Below are 16,983 nucleotides of genomic sequence, written 5' to 3'. Positions count from 1 at the left end.
ATTTCTTTATGCTCTTTGATTACATGTAAAAAGAGACCAGAAGCCTGTTTTATCAGGGTATCATGAAAGCACAGGTATCCCAGAAACAGTTCTGATCCACAGATCACCTTTTAAGTGGAGAATACTTGCTATTCAGGCTAGTAGTGAGAATTCACACAAAAATGAGTCTGTGTGACCTGAAGCATAAACAATTGCATTTTTGCTAAGACTAGCCATCTATTTAGAGACATTTGGCAGTTAGAAGTAATTCTAGTCCATTGTAGACACACAGACAAGAGTGTTGTTGAGCCTTTTGCTAAATCTGGCTCCGAGATGCTTCTTTCTTTAGATCCAGGCAATTGCTTCATCATGCACCCATGTTGTTCTGATATTTTGGTACTGAGCACACTGCTGTACATTCACAGGACACCAGCTGCACATATATATCATCCTCAAGGAAGTTGGCTATGAATCATATAAAGTTACCATATAAACCAACCAGGAATCAAACACCAGACCTATCATATATAGGTGGGCAGACAAGACTCTGCCTTTCTGATGAGAGAGAAGGTCTATCTACTGTTCTATTCTCAGAATGATCAGTTTAGCATGGTTTCATCAAATCTTCCAACTGAAGATTTAAAATTGATGATAACTATAAATAGATGTTAACCAGATGTGAAGAGGATGTCTCAAATAAAACAGGATTTAAAAACATCAGTGAGTCCCAGTTCCCTTTTGCCTTGAGAGATCACTGTGGAAAACTATCTATATTAATGGAAAGAAATTCTTATGGACTCTTTTTGTAAAATTACGTGTACAGCTTCTAGTTTGTCTTTTGGAAATACCATCTAGATGTTCATGCATCAGGCCTTCTCATGCACACATGTAACATACAGGCTTCATACATATCTGCCCATACAGAATAGGAATGAAGCTCTCAGTTATTTGAAGGGCCAAAGTCTGGCAACTCCCTGTGTGTCATCAAGCCACCCTGCATACTGAGTGAGTTTCTAAGATATTAACATGTCCCAAATTTAGCATTTATGTTCTTGAAAGCACTTCTTTCCCCATAAAGATCTAACTAAATATTAGAAGTTTTGACCTTTTAGGTTTTTTTTTTTAAAGAAGAAGTGTTTGATGTTCTGATTATTTTCAACAAAAGAAGTCTGTTCTCAAATGTGCTGTAGGGAGAGAATTCCTCAGTTCTTTTGAGAGAGATGAAAACCCTCTCTTAAGCCTGCCAGAGTAGAGATCAAGGGCATCCTAGCTTGTCTCTGAAGGATGATCACTGTCCATGAAAGGAAATTGGGTGGTGGCAGGGACACTGAAAACCAATGACTTTGCTCTAGAACTTGACATTTCATTCAGGTCTGTCTGCAGGGGGACCACCTTGCCTTGTTACTATTTGAATATGTGTCTCTTGTAAGGATCTCCTGGCTCTTCCAAGGCCAACCAGGCTGTCTTATGGGATTTGCTATCATATGATCCAGTTTTCTGCCAGGCCTGCCCACTGTGTGACCCCAGCTATCCTGCTAGGCTCATCTAGATCTTTGTGGGCAGCACTGCCCAGTGCCCAGGGGCCAAGGCAGGGGCTTGCCAAGGAGAAGAGACCCACTCTGCTCTGGCCATATTCTCAGATCCCTAGGGACCACTTGATGAAACATAATCTCCCCAGATCTCAGAACGGTTGCAAGTAGGTCAAGTGAGGGCAGGGACAGGAAGTTAGAGCTGCAGCCAGAGGAAAGGAAAGGCCTGGGCTGTGTTTGAATGGGGTAGTTTTATGCCCATATATGCTCCTTCCGTCTCTAGGCACAGACGGCTCCATTCTGGGCTTTGTTCCCCTCTTTTCTTCCCTTTCCCCTTTCAGTTAAACTTGTAGTGGCGTTCAGGCCTGGCGCCAATTCATAATGAGGCTTAGAAAGCAGGGCACAAAGACTGTGATAGAAACTGTCAAATTTAAAGTGAACAAACTCTTGATTTCCTTCTGAAAGATAAACCACACAATGACTGAACCTTGGAATGGTAATTATTTCACAATAGCACACAATATTGTAGAAGGAAGGAAGGAGGGAAGGAAGGAAGGAAAGAAGGGGAGGAAGAAAGGAAGGAAAAATGAAGGAAGAAGGAAAGAAAGGAAGGAGGAAGGAAGGAAGGAGGAAGGAAGGGATGCAAGCCTGTAGTAAGCATCTGTAATGCCTGCCAACTGTCCATGGTGACGAGGGTATAGTTTCCTCATTAGTCGATTCAGATCTGTATTAATGGACAACAAAAGTTTTGAAAATGTGAAGAAATTACATATACGGTATTATGTACAGGGGCCAATATATCTTATAGTATACCATCATCCATTCAGTTAAAACCCCTTTTCTGAGCAACAAGGACTTAAAAATGATCACTAAATATAATTGTCAATAAATGATGTAGATGCGTTAGGCTCTAATATCAAGTAATACAAGCTTCTTTTTACATATCTCTGATATCTTTACAGAATATACATGATTCATTTCAGTTGATGTTTTTAAATGATTAAGGCTTTCTATACTCTTAGTACTTCCCACAGGGAAATTGTATAGGTAATTTAGATATGATTATTTTAGAGGCTTTTCATCATTTATGGCCATTTGGTAACCATTAGGCTCTCTTCCTTGTGTATGAATACATATATTCTACAAAAAATGGGCCCTGGAGTTTCAGAAGCCAGTATGCTCCTTTTAGCCATTATTCAGAATAACACCTTATTCGGAGGAACAAGGAAATCCTTCCTGTCCTTGAGAGTCAGTAGTCAACAGTTCTGCCTTCCTCACACATTACTGCGTGCTGGGGATGGAGGGGACGAGAGATCAGCAGATTTCAGTTGAAGGATTTGGTCCTTTTGTCTGAAGGCTGTTTCTTCTAAGGCTACCCATCTTAGATACTCCTGATAACCCTGTGAACTAATTTGTCTCAACTCCTCCAGGAAATGGTTCTCAATTCCACCATCATCTGTAGTTCCCACTCTGTCCAGTGAACTAGAAGTTACCCCAAAAGGCACCTCTTCTTTAATCTATATTATGATTTTATCTTTATATGTACGTTGATCCATTTTCCACAATTAGCATATGGCCTTACGAATCATGTTGTTTTTCCTACCTATCTGGTGTCTTCTGGGGATGAGATTCCCCCAAGGATGTCTCAGGTTGGAGGTAGCTATGAGGCCACCCGAACCAGTGCTTTAAAGCAACAAAAACGATAGTGCTCATTTCAAATAAAATCTTACAAGATTTTCAACATACAAAATAAATAAGAGCAAGGCTCCTTTTAAAAGAAGGGGACCATGTGTGCAGGAGGAATGAACCCTGAATCTCTCCCACCTCCGGAAGGTTCCAGGGTTCTGTGGCCTCTGATTTCCACTAGATGAGAGAGGCACATGGAGATAAAAACAGTGGTCCAACATTTTGAAGAAGAAGGAAGAATCCATTTCCATGGCTTTGACACTTGGATATCACCAGAAGTGTGTGTGGGGGAACTGGAAATTGTTGGTAATGAGTCTTGAACAGAGCAGGGCACCTGGCATGTGGCAGGTTGAATCCTCGGGAAGAGAATACTTGCATGGAGTTTGTGTGTGTGTGTGTGTGTGTGTGTGTGTGTGTGTGTGTGTGTGTGTGTGTATGTGCGCGCGCGTGCACGTGTGTGCATGTAGTGGGGTGTGACTGTTGGAGATGAGCACTCAGGATGACTGAACAGAGGGAAAGTCAAACTGCCAATCAGGCTCTGCTAAAGCGTGTTCACTCCTACAGGGACTCTCCTGAGCCTGCATGGCCCAGTGCAGTGTCTGTACTGGATTACCTGATGGCCCTTCTACTGTCGTTACCACTGGTCACTGTGCAAGGGTCACCCCGAGGGTGCTAGTTCTCCATAGCTTTCTGTAGCTTTCTTCAGTTGAGGCAAATCGTGAAAGGGCTCAGAGAGGGAGGCTGACTGTTCAGCGGTAGGGCAACAAGTCCTCTCCCTTAAAGAAAGATGAAGAAGGTACATTGCTGTACCCACAAGAGAGTAGAGAGTGCTGGTGGCATTGATGGGCTACTCCATACTTCTAGAGATGGAAGATGGAGATTTCCAGTGCTAAGCTACTGAGGTGTTGCTTGCTCAATGCTTTGACAAGTAGAACAATGTGCTTCCAGATGGAATTCTATCAGAATCGTCCAATTCCTTTCATTTCACGAAGTTTAGTGGCAATTTTCATATTTAAGGTAAGAATTTGGTCCAGTAGACAATGTGACAGATTGTGAAAGGAAAACTATCACTTACTGTAGGACTACGAACAAGTACTTTGACTCTCCTGGACCACAACCCATTTGTTGTACCCGGGAGGACTTGGTACCAATGGAACACTTTAGAAACTACAAAATAGCATGTGAAGTCTCTCTCTTTTCACCATTCCATACAATCATTCACTCAGTTGTTATTATATGAGTGTGTTTCCTAACTTTTAATGTGTGAGTCCTCCCATCTCTTTAAACCAAGAAAATGGGGGATTTTGTTTTCTGCTAATGATTTTGGCAGACCTTTTCCAAAGACTGATTCCAAGTCTCCTTCTACTTCAAGCAGAGTTAGGCCATTGCTTTGTCGTCGTAGGTTCTTGGGCTCCCATATACCAGTTCATCAAAAGGCATTTTGGCAGTACTGTATTTTCTGCCAAGTTCACTTCGTTCTAGTATTTTCTTGTTTTTTATTTTACTAACCTCTTGCACAGATGAACTTTTTGTAACTTTTGCACCTCATTTTCCACTAAGTAATAACCCTCCCAAATCCCAGACATTCTGATTTACTCAAAATGTTTTCTTTACTGTGAAAGGTATCATGGGTGCAAAGTAATACATGAAATGTTGAAGATACCCATACCCAATTTAAAGACTCATAACAGAACCAATATCCACATGCCAACTGCTCAAGTTAAGATATTATCTTATATTGTGACATCCAAATTAATGTTCAGAGTCTACTTGTATCCAGAATTTGGGACATGTATTGATAATCATCTGGTCTACATAAATAGTTCACCATCATTGACTAGGCATGAAATCTATCAGCCTAGTCAGTAACTGCAGTGCAAAAAGTTATTTGCAGTGAGAGATGCAGACAGGAAGAGATGCAAAGAGTTACCTCTGGGATGGTTGAGAAGGTGCCAGAGGACGTGACTTAAACCCAGTGATTTGCTTGGGGAACAAGAGCATTTCAGGCAGTTAGTTTTCATTACTGTAACAAATGCCTGAAATAATTAACCTTTTTGTTTGTTTGTTTTCGAGACAGGGCTTTTCTGTGGCTTTGGAGGCTGTCCTGGAATTAGCTCTTGTAGACCAGGCTGGTCTTGAACTCACAGAGATCCACCTGCCTCTGCCTCCCGAGTGCAGGGATTAAAGGCGTGCACCACCACTGCCCAGCTTGAAACCAGTGAACTTAAAAAGAGGAAGCATTTGAGTTGGCTCCTTGCTGTGGAGGTGGCGGGCTGTTGTTGGCCTATGACAGCATGATGCAGGTGCGCCTTGTGAGTCTCTCAGTTCTCTTGAGGGTACACCCTCAAGATTCAAACCTCCTCCTGGATCCCACCTGCAGCTTCTACCACCTCCGGATAGAGCCAGGCTAGGGACCGAGCCCTGAAGGTGCGTGCCTTCGAGGACACTCGCAGTCCATACGACAGCACAGGAGGAACGTGCCGCCTCTGCGGGGCCCACGTGTCAAGTCAGTGCTTCTGTCGCTCCATCTGCGCCCATGCTGTCCTCCTCCCGGCTCTCTCCCACTGCTCTTCTCGGTGTCCGCTCAGGCTGGGTGCCTGCACCTTCCTACATGTCCCCATTCCCGTTGTCGAAGCCTCTTAGATGCCCTCCCCATTCAGTGTTTCATTTATCCCTTCACCGATCAAGGACTCCAGCCTGACCACTCCCGGAGCTTGTTAAAGTGCAGATTACAGCCTCTCAAAGCTATTCAGAATTTGGGAGACAGGGTCCAGGGATTCAGGGTTCTAATACATTGCCACCAGGGGCCCCTGAGGCCGGTACTGTGCGGACACATGGGAACACAGGAAGGGAATATCTTGTAATGCGAGAGAGAGTTACAAAGATCCCTGAGAAACCTAGCTTCCATGATCCCTATGCCAAGCCACCACAATACTCCTCTAAGACACTCCCCCCCCCGTGCCAGCCTCTTTCCCTACTGCACTCCTGACTGAGGAACCCCTCCCTACCCTGTCTCAAGTAGCTGCTTAGGGTCATTCTCTCCTGTGGGCCTTGGACACACTCAGAGCCTTGCCTGTGTGTAGCATACCCTGAGGAGCCACGCCCACTCAGTGAAGAGCAGCACGTAAAGCTGAGCATCTCACTGTAACCTCTGCTTGGCCTCTGTGCTGTCCTTCTTTTGAAAACTATTTCTGGAGAGTGCCCCCCTCCCCAACCCAGCTGGGAAAGCACAGTCCAAGACAGTGTCTGAGGCAGGGGCTTGTTCTCCCTGTATGCACTTCCGTTACCAACGGCGTTTGGACAGTTTCAAGACAGGTGCACTGTGAGCCTAGACACCTCTACCCAGCTAATGAAATCTGTGGCTGTAGCTCTTCCTCCCCTAGGGACCTACATCGGTGTGCCTACAAATGTTCTCTCACAGAGTCTCACACACATGTACAGAACCTTGGTCCTGTAGGCTTTGTCTGCACATGCATGACTCAACATGTAGTCAATATGTAATTAAAGATTTTAAAGACTTGGTTTTGATGGTCTGTTTTTCAGCTGCCATGCTCAGAAAATTCCTGAGCTACGTGGGTTAATGAGAGTTGCAAGTGTTTTTCTTCTGGTTTTTCAGTAAAGCTCTTCTCTCTCTCTCTCTCTCTCTCTCTCTCTCTCTCTCTCTCTCTCTCTCTCTCTCTCTCTCTCTCTCTCTCCCTATCTCCCTCCCTCCCTTCCCATCCCTCTTTCTCCCTCCTCATCCTTCTCTCTCCTGTCTCTCCTCTCCCCCCCCCCCATTCTCCCTCCGCCCCTCCCTCCCTCCCTGCCACCCGCCTGCCTGCCTGCCTGCCTGCCTGCCTGCCTGCCTCTGCCCCTCCCATGCTGGCTCTCTGAGACAGCAGCAGACAGAGAGGCTGGTGTAGCTCTGGGAAAAGAGTGAGCTTGCTTGCAGGGACTGGCAGCATTTCCGCCAGCTCCTCTTGTATCCCATCCATGCCATGCGGTGTTCTGGGAGGGCAATGCAATGTTGGAGCAGGGACTGACCTGCAGCGGGAGGGTGGCTGGGAGCTCAGAGAGGCCAGGATCTTGGCTTAGCCACAGGCTGGAATCACAGGAATGCTGCAGCAGGGTCTGCTGTGAAAGTTCCCAGACCCCCATGGATTTTAGAATTTCCCAGCCTCTTCTTCACCTCTGCACACTCTTCCTTCCTCCTGAGATGGCCCCCGATCTGCAGGAGACACTTGAGAGAAGCTATCTATCAGCAGATATGGAGAGATGGGTCCTGCGCTTGGTCCTCTAGCCACGAGTTATCAGTGATGATGGATTGGGAAGCAGTGTGAGTAATGCAGTTATGTATGTTCCTCTAGTTTCATGCTCTGTCTGCTGTGCTTTTTGTTTTGTTTTGGATGCTAACTTTCTCAGTGAATGCCCTTTGGGAAGCGTGAAACTCAAATGTGCAAAGTATGGCTAAGAAGTTAGGAGGTCCAGCTCACGCGTGTCCCCTCCTTATGTAATTGGCATTCTGAATGCATACAGCCCTATTGCAGACACACAAACTGTTGGCACAGAATCTGCAAACATTCTCTCAAGGATAAGAATCAAATGGGAATAAGTGAATCAGGACTTTTAACTGGTAGTCATCGCTATAAGGGGACTTACTCGGATTGTAAAAATGTTTGACATTGACCCCTTTTAGAATCAAAGGCAGAACTGAAATGTGTTCTCGTTGCAGAATGGTGAAAATGAAGTTAGCCTGTGGCTTTCAGAACAGATTCCTTCTAGCTGCATAGATGTAAGATTGATTTCTTTTAAACTGATGTTCAGAGTTGACTGCACCTCCATGTGCTTTGCCTGAGACAGACCCCTCCCTGCTCTAGCACACCGGGTCTGTGAGGCAGGGCCCTGGTGAGCTGAGAACTGGCCATGTCTTGAGGGGTCTTCCATCTTTTCGTGTGTGAGAGAGAATTTGATTTAAGCGCCTCAGGTACCAAGTAGCATGAAGACCCACATCGGTTTGATGTCACGGGAAGAAAGAATGGCCATCTGAAAGATTAGGAACTAAAAGTTAAAAATATGATTTGCTTTCAGGTCTGAAACAAGGTTCATTGTGTAGAGGAAGAGCCGTTTAAGCTTTCCAGCTTAACAAATAGTATTTTACTGGAGATTTTCACCATCATAAGTCACTTAGGTGTGGATGTCTTTCACTGAGGATTTTTTTTTGGTCTCACAGACAGTTGTAACTTTCCCTTTAACATCTTTCTAGTAGCACTAACTATTCCTGGCTGCCTGAAGCTGCTTGGGTCTGGAGAAGGCTTTCTAGCTGCACTGTCATGAGCTCTCTACTTTTCTGGATCTCAACTCTAGGCAGAGCTACTGCCCCTCCCACCCGCCTGCCCTCCCTGGCCGTCTCCCACTCTCATTCCTCCCTCCAAATCTTGGAACATCATGAAAGCCCCTTCTCCAGATGCCCTGGGAACACACCCTGCCCAGCCCTGGACAGAGGGAGTACTGTAAAGCGACACATCGCTCTGCCAATGGGGGATTGAATGAGCTCAGTGGATTCCTGAATATTAAGTCAGCTATGTGAGCAGCAGAATGACATCAGACCTGACCTAGAGCGGTGCTAACTTTATTAATTGGCCCTTAACGTTATCAAGAGTCTCCAAGCCCTTGAGGGGAATCGGCCTACAGCCAAACAGAATCCCCAGACTGCACTGAGATTCTTGCCAGCCAAATACACCTAGAACCTCACCTTCTAAAATATCTCCTTTGTTATCAAGGGGGAAGCTGAGACAGAAAACACATGTTGGCAGCGTCACGTGAGGGTTTCGGCACACGAAGTGGTTGTATCGCAAGGGGAAAGGCTTTGAACTCCGGAACTGTTTTGTTTGGGTTTCTGGTTTATATGAACTCTGGCAGACTCACGCATCTGGAAGAGGTTTGGAGGGGAGGGAAAGAACCTGGAAAAGGGATGCAGGAAAAGGGAGCATCATTAAACATTAAATACTCAGAGTCAGACTTGAAAGAATTTTCTTACCCACATTGACATCGCTGCACTTCTTTCTGGTCCCTGGTTAAAGCAGGTATCAACTGCAACCGTCCTGATGACTGGAGAGGGGTTATTTTCTAACACTTTTGGATTTGGGGCAAAGGAAAGTGGTTTCTCCAGAAATAGAAAAGACTGTGAGGAGTGACCTTACACGTGTCTGTTAATTTTAACTGAGCACACATCCCTGTCTGCCTCTCCTCCCTCTGGCCCATGCCTCTTGGTGTCTCCAAAGTGTTCCTGGCAGAAAGGCCTTAGGTCCCCCTGGACCCTCTCTGTCCTATTAAGGGAGAAAGAAAAGCAGCCAAGGCCAGGGTTTTAATGGAGTGTGGAGTAGTGAATGAGGAAAAAGAAAAAGGCCACATATGCTGATATCTTCAGTCTTTGTGAGGTAGAGGATTGGTGTTGGGAAAACTGCTGAGCAATTAAAAAAAAAAAGCAGAATCAAGATGAGAGAGAAAGATCTGGGTGCTCCTGTTCAAGTAAAGTCCCGAGAAGAGCTGAGAAGGTCTAGACTGGTCAGGCCCGGGGGTTGAAGTCTCACACGTAGCCGAAACTCATAGATGGGACAGAGCTGGAACGGGTGTGTCTGAAAGCTTTGCTCAAGACCAACTGCCTGCTCTCTCCCTTTGCTGATGGAGGGCGTTTGTCTGCCCAGACATCTTCCTCAGCATCAGCCTCCATCCTCTGAAGAAGGCCTGAGAGTTTCGTCTCTGAAGATCAGGACCCTTGTGTCTCTCACTACCTTTGCCTTCTGGGCACCTTCATCCCAACCGGTCCTCCTCAGTTTTGCAGCCTCCCGTACTTCTTCTCCCCATGAGCTCTGTTTCGCTTTCGTCCCAACCGCACCGCAGAGAACTAAGTTCCTAGTGTGTCTGACTGCAGAGCCAATTTAGGCAGAGACTACATCTTTTCTCAACCTGACCTTCCAGCCTAGTCCCTCAGAGAGACGGCAGGCAGGCAGGCAAGAAGCACATCTTTGATAGATTTGGAGAACAGTCACATTTAAAATTGCTAATAGTAGATTTGAAGTTTGATCATCTTAAAACGATGTGTGAGGTAATGCATATGTCAGTCAGCTCAACTTAGACATTCCTCACTGTGTACACACCTTAAATTATGTTGTACACACACACACAGAGACATCCATTTGTTATCTTAAAAATTCTTATCATTAGACTTGTAAGATGAAATTTAGCGCTGGAGGGATGGTTTAGTGGCTAGGAGCACTGGCTGTTCTTACAGAGGTCATGCAATTCCCAGCAACCACATAGTGGCTCACAACCATCTATAATAGCATCTGATGCCCTCTTCTGGCATGCGGACATATATGTAAATAAAGCACTGGTAAAATAAATATTTAAAAGAAGAAGATGAGGAAGAGGAGGAAATTTGACTTGTGGAAAATGGGTGTGGAAGCGTCACTGATCAGAGGAAAAATTCATTTTTTTTCCTGGATATCTTCTTCCTCGGAGACAGGCCCAACCTTTTGACATCACAATACAACGCTGTCATCTATAAGGATCATACTCAAGAAATGTGCGATAAAGTCACAAAACTAAATCGCAAAATCATAGTGTTTTAAGCAGGTTTATGATTTGTGCTGGGCTGTGTTCACAGCTGTCCTCGGCCACGTGCAGTCCAAGGTCGGACATTCCCACTAAAGTCAGTGCGAGAGCTGCGGTTAGGGAAGAGCTAAACCGTGTAACTGATACTTACGGCCTCCACTTGAGCTACTAATCTGTAAATTGCTTAGCAATCTCCAAAGTTCCTAATTTCCCCATCACTGCAACGTGTGTGAAGCTTATTTCATGTGCTGGCTTTCCAATACCGTAACAAATGCCCGAGATGATCACGTTGTAAAGAGACGAGCTTCACTTGGGCTCACAGTAATGAGCCGCGGGCCTCATTACTTTGGGCCTAAAGCAAAGGGTCGCATCACGGCGAGGAATGTGTGGTAGAGGAAGTTCCTTCACCTCATGGCCTGAAAGTGAAGAAGACAAGAAGACCAGAGTCCCATGTTCCCTTCAAGGTTGCCTTCCCGTTGATCTAAAACCTAATAGGTTCCCTCAGAGGTTCCTCCACTCTCAATTGTACCGTGCTGGGGAACCAGCCTCCGAGGGGCATTCCAGACCCAAAGTACAGTATCTCATTGGACTTTGGAAGAATTAAAGGAAAGAATGAGTGGGCCAGCTCCCTGCCACATTGTGTCTCTCTGTCAGTGTTCCTGTGAGTGATGGCCTGTCTGTCTGACACGTTCAATAAACGCCCAAGATCTTGTGTGACAGGAGGCCTGGGGAAGTCAGCGTGTTGTCAAAGAGAAGAGAAGAGTGCCGGGCGGTGGTCAAGCCTGGGCATTTAGTCTCAGCTCTGTTAGTGATCACTGGTGTGATGGTTAAACAAACACCAACCCTGTGGCCCCTGAGAGGGCTTCTTCCTAAGGGATTCCTCTGTTGCCTGCCTCCCCCGCCCTGACTGCTGTCCTCTGCCAGCATTTTTAGCATTTTCTCTTTCCCCAGCTCATTCCTTGTGAGCCTCCTTCACCCCTAAGCCTGGTTTGGTGTCTCTCCATCTCACACGTCGCTGTGTAGATGGTGGTGGCGTCCACCCCTTGAACTTTGCATTCTACATCTAGACTAGGGCCCCGTTTGCTGCCTGGCTGTGTGATAGAAAGGACAAATGGCCGAGGAGACCTTGCTTTGCCTCAGTGATAGGTCCTGAGTGAACAGAAAATGAAGCAATGTGTACAAAAACCTCATAGGTTAGATAATTGCCTTCAGGCATGAGTTAGTGTGAAGACAATGTCCTCTTACCTCCAATATATTCAATGCTAAGATTAGGGCATATTACTGAATAAAACAGCATTCTTTTTGTCACTACCCTTGCAGCGTGTCCGAGTCTCAGTCATACATTGAGGACAGACTCTGTGGGTCAGCAGTTTTGATTTTGGGTCTCCGGAATCAATGGATCTTTCATTTCAAGGTGACAGCTAAAACTTGAAGGCCAGTACACCTGGAGGAGCCTCCTGTCACTTAGTCTTTAGTATAAATTCTAGGTTCTGCCCTGAGAGGACAGAGAAATGAAATTGGTTCCTAGATAAAAAGAGGGAGAGGAGATGAAGAGATTGCTCAGTGGCTAAGAACACTGACTACTTTCGCAGGGGATCAGAGTTCGATTCCCAGCAACCACACAGAGGCCCACAAAAATTTGTGACTCCAGTTCTAAGGAATCCCTTGCCCTTTTCTGACTTCTGCAAGTACCAGGTAAAACACCCATACATACACATGAAATTAAATGAAAACAAAAATTAGAGAGAGAGAGAGAGAGAGAGAGAGAGAGAGAGAGAGAGAGAGAGAGAGAGAGAGAGAGAGAGAGCACAGGGTACCACAAAGTCCTCGCCTACTTCACAGAATCCTCATCATGGAGGAATGTAGCTAATAGAGGAGCAAAGATATCTGGGTCTGACAAGCATGGGTCTGGATGCCAGCCTTGAGTCTTTCCTGAAGTTTGGGATCTCTCTCACTTCTCCTGCTGGTATTTATTTCTGTGTGCCACTGTCCACAACTAAGGACCGTGACACCTGATTGTCCACCCTCTTTGAGCCCAGCCTCAGGGAACAAAGCAGGAGCCACCATTTTTCTGTAGAATGGCTTGTGGTTTTCTGCAACACTGTGATGAAATGGACCCCTTCCTCACTGTAAAAAAAATGTATTTTCCTGCAGGAGATTTTCTTTCAAGACAAAACAAAACCCAAACCACCTTTGACAGGAATGGATGATTCCTGTGGCAGTCGTGATACAGAGACACAAGATGGTCCAGGGGTGCCATGAAGCCCTGTACTATGTACATGCAGATGCTTTGCTAATGGGTCACCAGTAGGGATGCAGATGTTCCTATCTGTCTACAGGCAAGCCCGTGGCAGCTGCTTTTGCCAGTAGGGCCAGTGCTCTGGAGATCAAGTTTAGACCAGCAGACTGGAGAGGTTCATTTTTCACTTTCTTTTGACCCTGGATGTCTCCACAAATGAGCCACCTGCCATATCTAGGTGCCAGCGTGGAGGTGTGGAGTGAAGTCACAAGTCTGCAAGGCCTTTCTCTGCTTAGCTTATTGGTGCTCGAAGGGACATGGAAGAATTCCACAAAGCCACAAATCCAAGATGTCAGTTCATAAATATGTAAGGTCTCTTGCACATTCTCTTCAGCTGAGCACAGAAGTTGCCTGCCAGATAGTCCCTGGATACTGAGAAGGAAGCAGGAGGATGGGGGCTGGGGAAGGAGCCAGGCTGAGGGCTCAGGATACTCTCTCTGCTTCAACCTTTACCTTACCTGGTGTTTTCTGTGGGCTCTTTCTCAGTATTGTATTACTGTGTGCCAAAATTAACTGTGTGGCACTTGGGAAAGGGTTGGGGATGAGACTGGACAGAGGCGGGAAAAAATTGTGGCCAGTGTTTAGCTTTTGGCAGCAGCAATTAAATCTATAGACATTTCCATTTAGGTTGCATCATGATTGAAGCTGTCAGGATCTTCATACAAATGCAGTCAATCATCTGATATTAAAACTTAAGCCTATGCATCAGACTTGGGCTGGGAAGTAGATGTGGAGCATGAGGACACTAACTGAGCACCTAACGCATTATAGGCATCTTGTTAGGAAAAAAGCAACTGAGACACCAGCTGATGTGCCATGGCAGTAAGCCACAAAGTACTTCTTCCCATTGAGGTATAGATTTAGCAGAACACTCTCAGTGTTCACAGAAGTAGAGAATGAATTCTCTTTGGGTAGAGGGTCTGGAAGGACGAGGCAGAGGGCGTGACTGGGAATTTACAGTAGAATTGCCATGAGTTTCTGTTTACCCACACTAGCATGAAAGTGGGTTCTGTTCGACTATGCGCATATCTCATGATGATTACAGCTAAATATTTCTCGGATTCTCAGGCGAGGCAGTGACTAGTGACAGACCACATTAAACAGAATATCATAATAATGACAAACTGCACCATGGCAGCTGTCTGCCACTGTGACAAAAACTCTTATAAACATCAACTTAAAGGAATAGAGGCTTATTTCTGGCTTACAGTTTGAATTTTAAGGCATGTCACTTTGGACTTGTGACAAGACCCAGCATCATCACAAGGAGTATAACACACACACTCTCTCTCTTCAGATATATTTGTATATTCAGATACATTAGCATAATCAATTTTCTTATAATTGAAAATAACTTCCCTCTGCCAGTCATAAAACTAAGGTTATAAACACACCCAGTCAGTTCTTATGCCTCCCTCTTTATGGAGCATGACCTACTGTTTCCAATCTGCTGTAAGGATGCAATGTGATTTTGAGTTTTGTTTTCATATGTGATAATTTGGATCTTCTGTGTTTCCCGAAGGTCATGTGTGAAAGGCTTGGATAAGGTAACCTTTAGGTGAAGGAGATGACTAGGGGAAGTGAAATTATTGGGGTATGCTCTAAAGGGAGTCTCAGGGATCCTGGTCCCTATTTCTCCTTCTCTTTGTTTCATAGCCACCAAGAAGTGGGTGTCTTTGTGTGTGTGTGTGTGTATGTGTGTGTGTGTGTGTGTGTGTGTGCACAAATGTGTAGGTTTGGGTGTGTGCAATGTGTGTGGAAATCACAGTATCAGAGGACAACCTCAGGTGTCCATTTCTCAGCCAGGTGGTGGTGGTGGCGTGCTCCTTTAATCCCAGCACTTGGGAGGCAGAGGCAAGCAGATCTCTGTGAGCTCAAGTCCAGCCTAATCTACAGTGAGTCCCAGGACAGGCTCTAAAGTTACACAGGTTTCTCTGGCCTGGAATTTCCTAAGTAGGCCACACTAGCGGGCTCCCATTCCAACCCTGCTGAGATGACAAACGTGCACAACTACACTCAGTTCTTTACGTGGGCTCTGGGATTTGAACTCAAGTCCTCATGCTTGTATGGCAAGCACTTTATCGACTTACCTACTCCAGGCCTCATGCATTCATTCTCTCCTTCAAAAATTGTCATAAAGCCCTTGTCACCCACAGGAACATAATTGAATATTGATCTTGCTATACTTTTCAGGAGTTTAAAAGATGTGTGTATAAACAGTGTCTGTAAAAAGTAAGAACAAGGAGTTTAAAAACAGAACAGGAAGTTGCCTAACAATGTGATGAAAGAGCTTTTAGCTTTCAAACTACAGAAAGTTATTTCCAAGTAAAATTGGCAATGCTGTCTTGTGCTGGAGAACTTACCGTATTAACTTAGAACATTCATACTTGTTTTGTTTTGCAAGTTTTCAGCATTCAGTGGGAAAAATTGTAAAAATTGGTATTTGGGATACTCCTCATCTTCAGTTGAGTAGGAATTGAATTGTTGTCATTACTTGATAGTCTAACAGAACACATTCAAATGCAAGAATACCATGTGTTTAATTTCTTTACAAATACGATTTTGAGAAACAGACATGGTGATGCATGCCTGTAAACCCCAGCATAGTAATGAACATCTGTAATCTGCAACCCCAGCATACTGTTACAACCTTTTAATCCCAGTGTAGTGATACATTCCTGCAGTCCTAGCACAGCAATGTGTGCCTGTAATCCCAGTATAGTGATGCATGCCTGTAATCCCAGCATAGTGATGCATGCCTGTAATCCCAGCATAGCAATGCACATCTGTAATCCCATAACTCAGGAGCAGAGGCTAAAGGATGGGGTACACCAAGGAGACTGAACTTAGTAAAACTGTACAGAAGGAAAATGTAATTTTCTTGGGGAAGAGTCTATGTTTTAATAAAATGAACTACACATCGGTCAGTTCCATGCAGATGTGGGTGATTTCGTGGGGCAGCTCTGTTCTGAAAACTATCCCAGGAAGAAGTCAAGGAAACACGGACTTGGAGGTCCCCCTAGAGAAAAGAGAATCAGCCCTCTCCTGCTGCCTGGCAGCAAGTGATTTCCTTTCTAAAGGTCAGAAATGGAAAAAACAATCATCTAATCAAATTGACTTTTAGAATCAACTTTACAAAGCACAAATCCACAGCTTCTGAGTCATAGAGAACCTAGCGGCATATTTGTGTCAATAGACAACTTAAAAAGAAAACCTCACTCCCAAAGGTCTGGAAAAACACATGTTGGACACAGATTAATAATGATGCATAAAATTAATTATAATGAACACAATTGTTGCATTCATTCTCCAAATGTGATAGCCTAGAAAATAATGTATTACAAAACAGTTTATATATCATCATGACCGAGAAGCTAGCAAATGTTAAAAACAAATGAAAAACCCATTCATTTATTTCTTCTTTAAGTGTTTGTTTAGCATCTGCTAGGTAGCAGGCACCATTCTTTAAACAATATGTTCATTAATCCTTTGAGAATTTCATATTTTCATCACATATACCCCTAAAGCCTCCCAGTTATGCTCTCGCCTCCCTAATCCCCAGTTTTGTGGTTTTTGTTTGTTTGTTTTTGATAATCCATCAACTCAAATTTAAGTTGTCCATATATACTTTTATATGCACACTCCACTGTGGTTGACCTACCAGAAATCACACCCTTAAAGAATATGGACTCCCCTTCTCCCAGAAGCCATCATTTGTCTATAGCTCCTCAGTTATGGGTAACGACTTGTGGCCCCTATCCCCCTCTATTCTGGCCGAATTGAGCTTGTGCAGCAACCACAGAGGCTGTGAGTTCACCAGGACAGCTGCCCTGCCGTGTCCTGAGGATACGTCTTCCGTTCCACCCTCATCAGTCTCTGGCTCTTACCGTCTTTCCA

At 44.9% G+C, this 16,983-nt stretch overlaps 1 protein-coding gene across 2 annotated transcripts in view; it reads left to right on the top strand.

Moving 5' to 3' along the window:
- The window catches only part of Kif26b (kinesin family member 26B), a 393,085-nt gene that overhangs the window by 250,967 nt on the left and 125,135 nt on the right, over positions 1 to 16,983 (top strand). The window contains exon 1 of one of the 2 annotated variants that reach the window (XM_013119200.3): positions 7,060 to 7,509. The exons of the other annotated variant lie outside the window; for it this stretch is intronic. Coding sequence (XP_012974654.1) covers positions 7,490 to 7,509 — 20 coding nt within the window. The 5' untranslated portion in view covers positions 7,060 to 7,489. Of the gene's footprint in view, positions 1 to 7,059; positions 7,510 to 16,983 lie in introns of those variants that run through there. 2 annotated transcript variants of the gene reach the window in all.

The sequence above is a fragment of the Mesocricetus auratus genome, unplaced genomic scaffold, assembly GCF_017639785.1.
Source record: "Mesocricetus auratus isolate SY011 unplaced genomic scaffold, BCM_Maur_2.0 Super-Scaffold_100676, whole genome shotgun sequence".
Taxonomy (NCBI): domain Eukaryota; kingdom Metazoa; phylum Chordata; class Mammalia; order Rodentia; family Cricetidae; genus Mesocricetus; species Mesocricetus auratus.
This window is presented reverse-complemented; position numbering and strand designations above follow the sequence as displayed.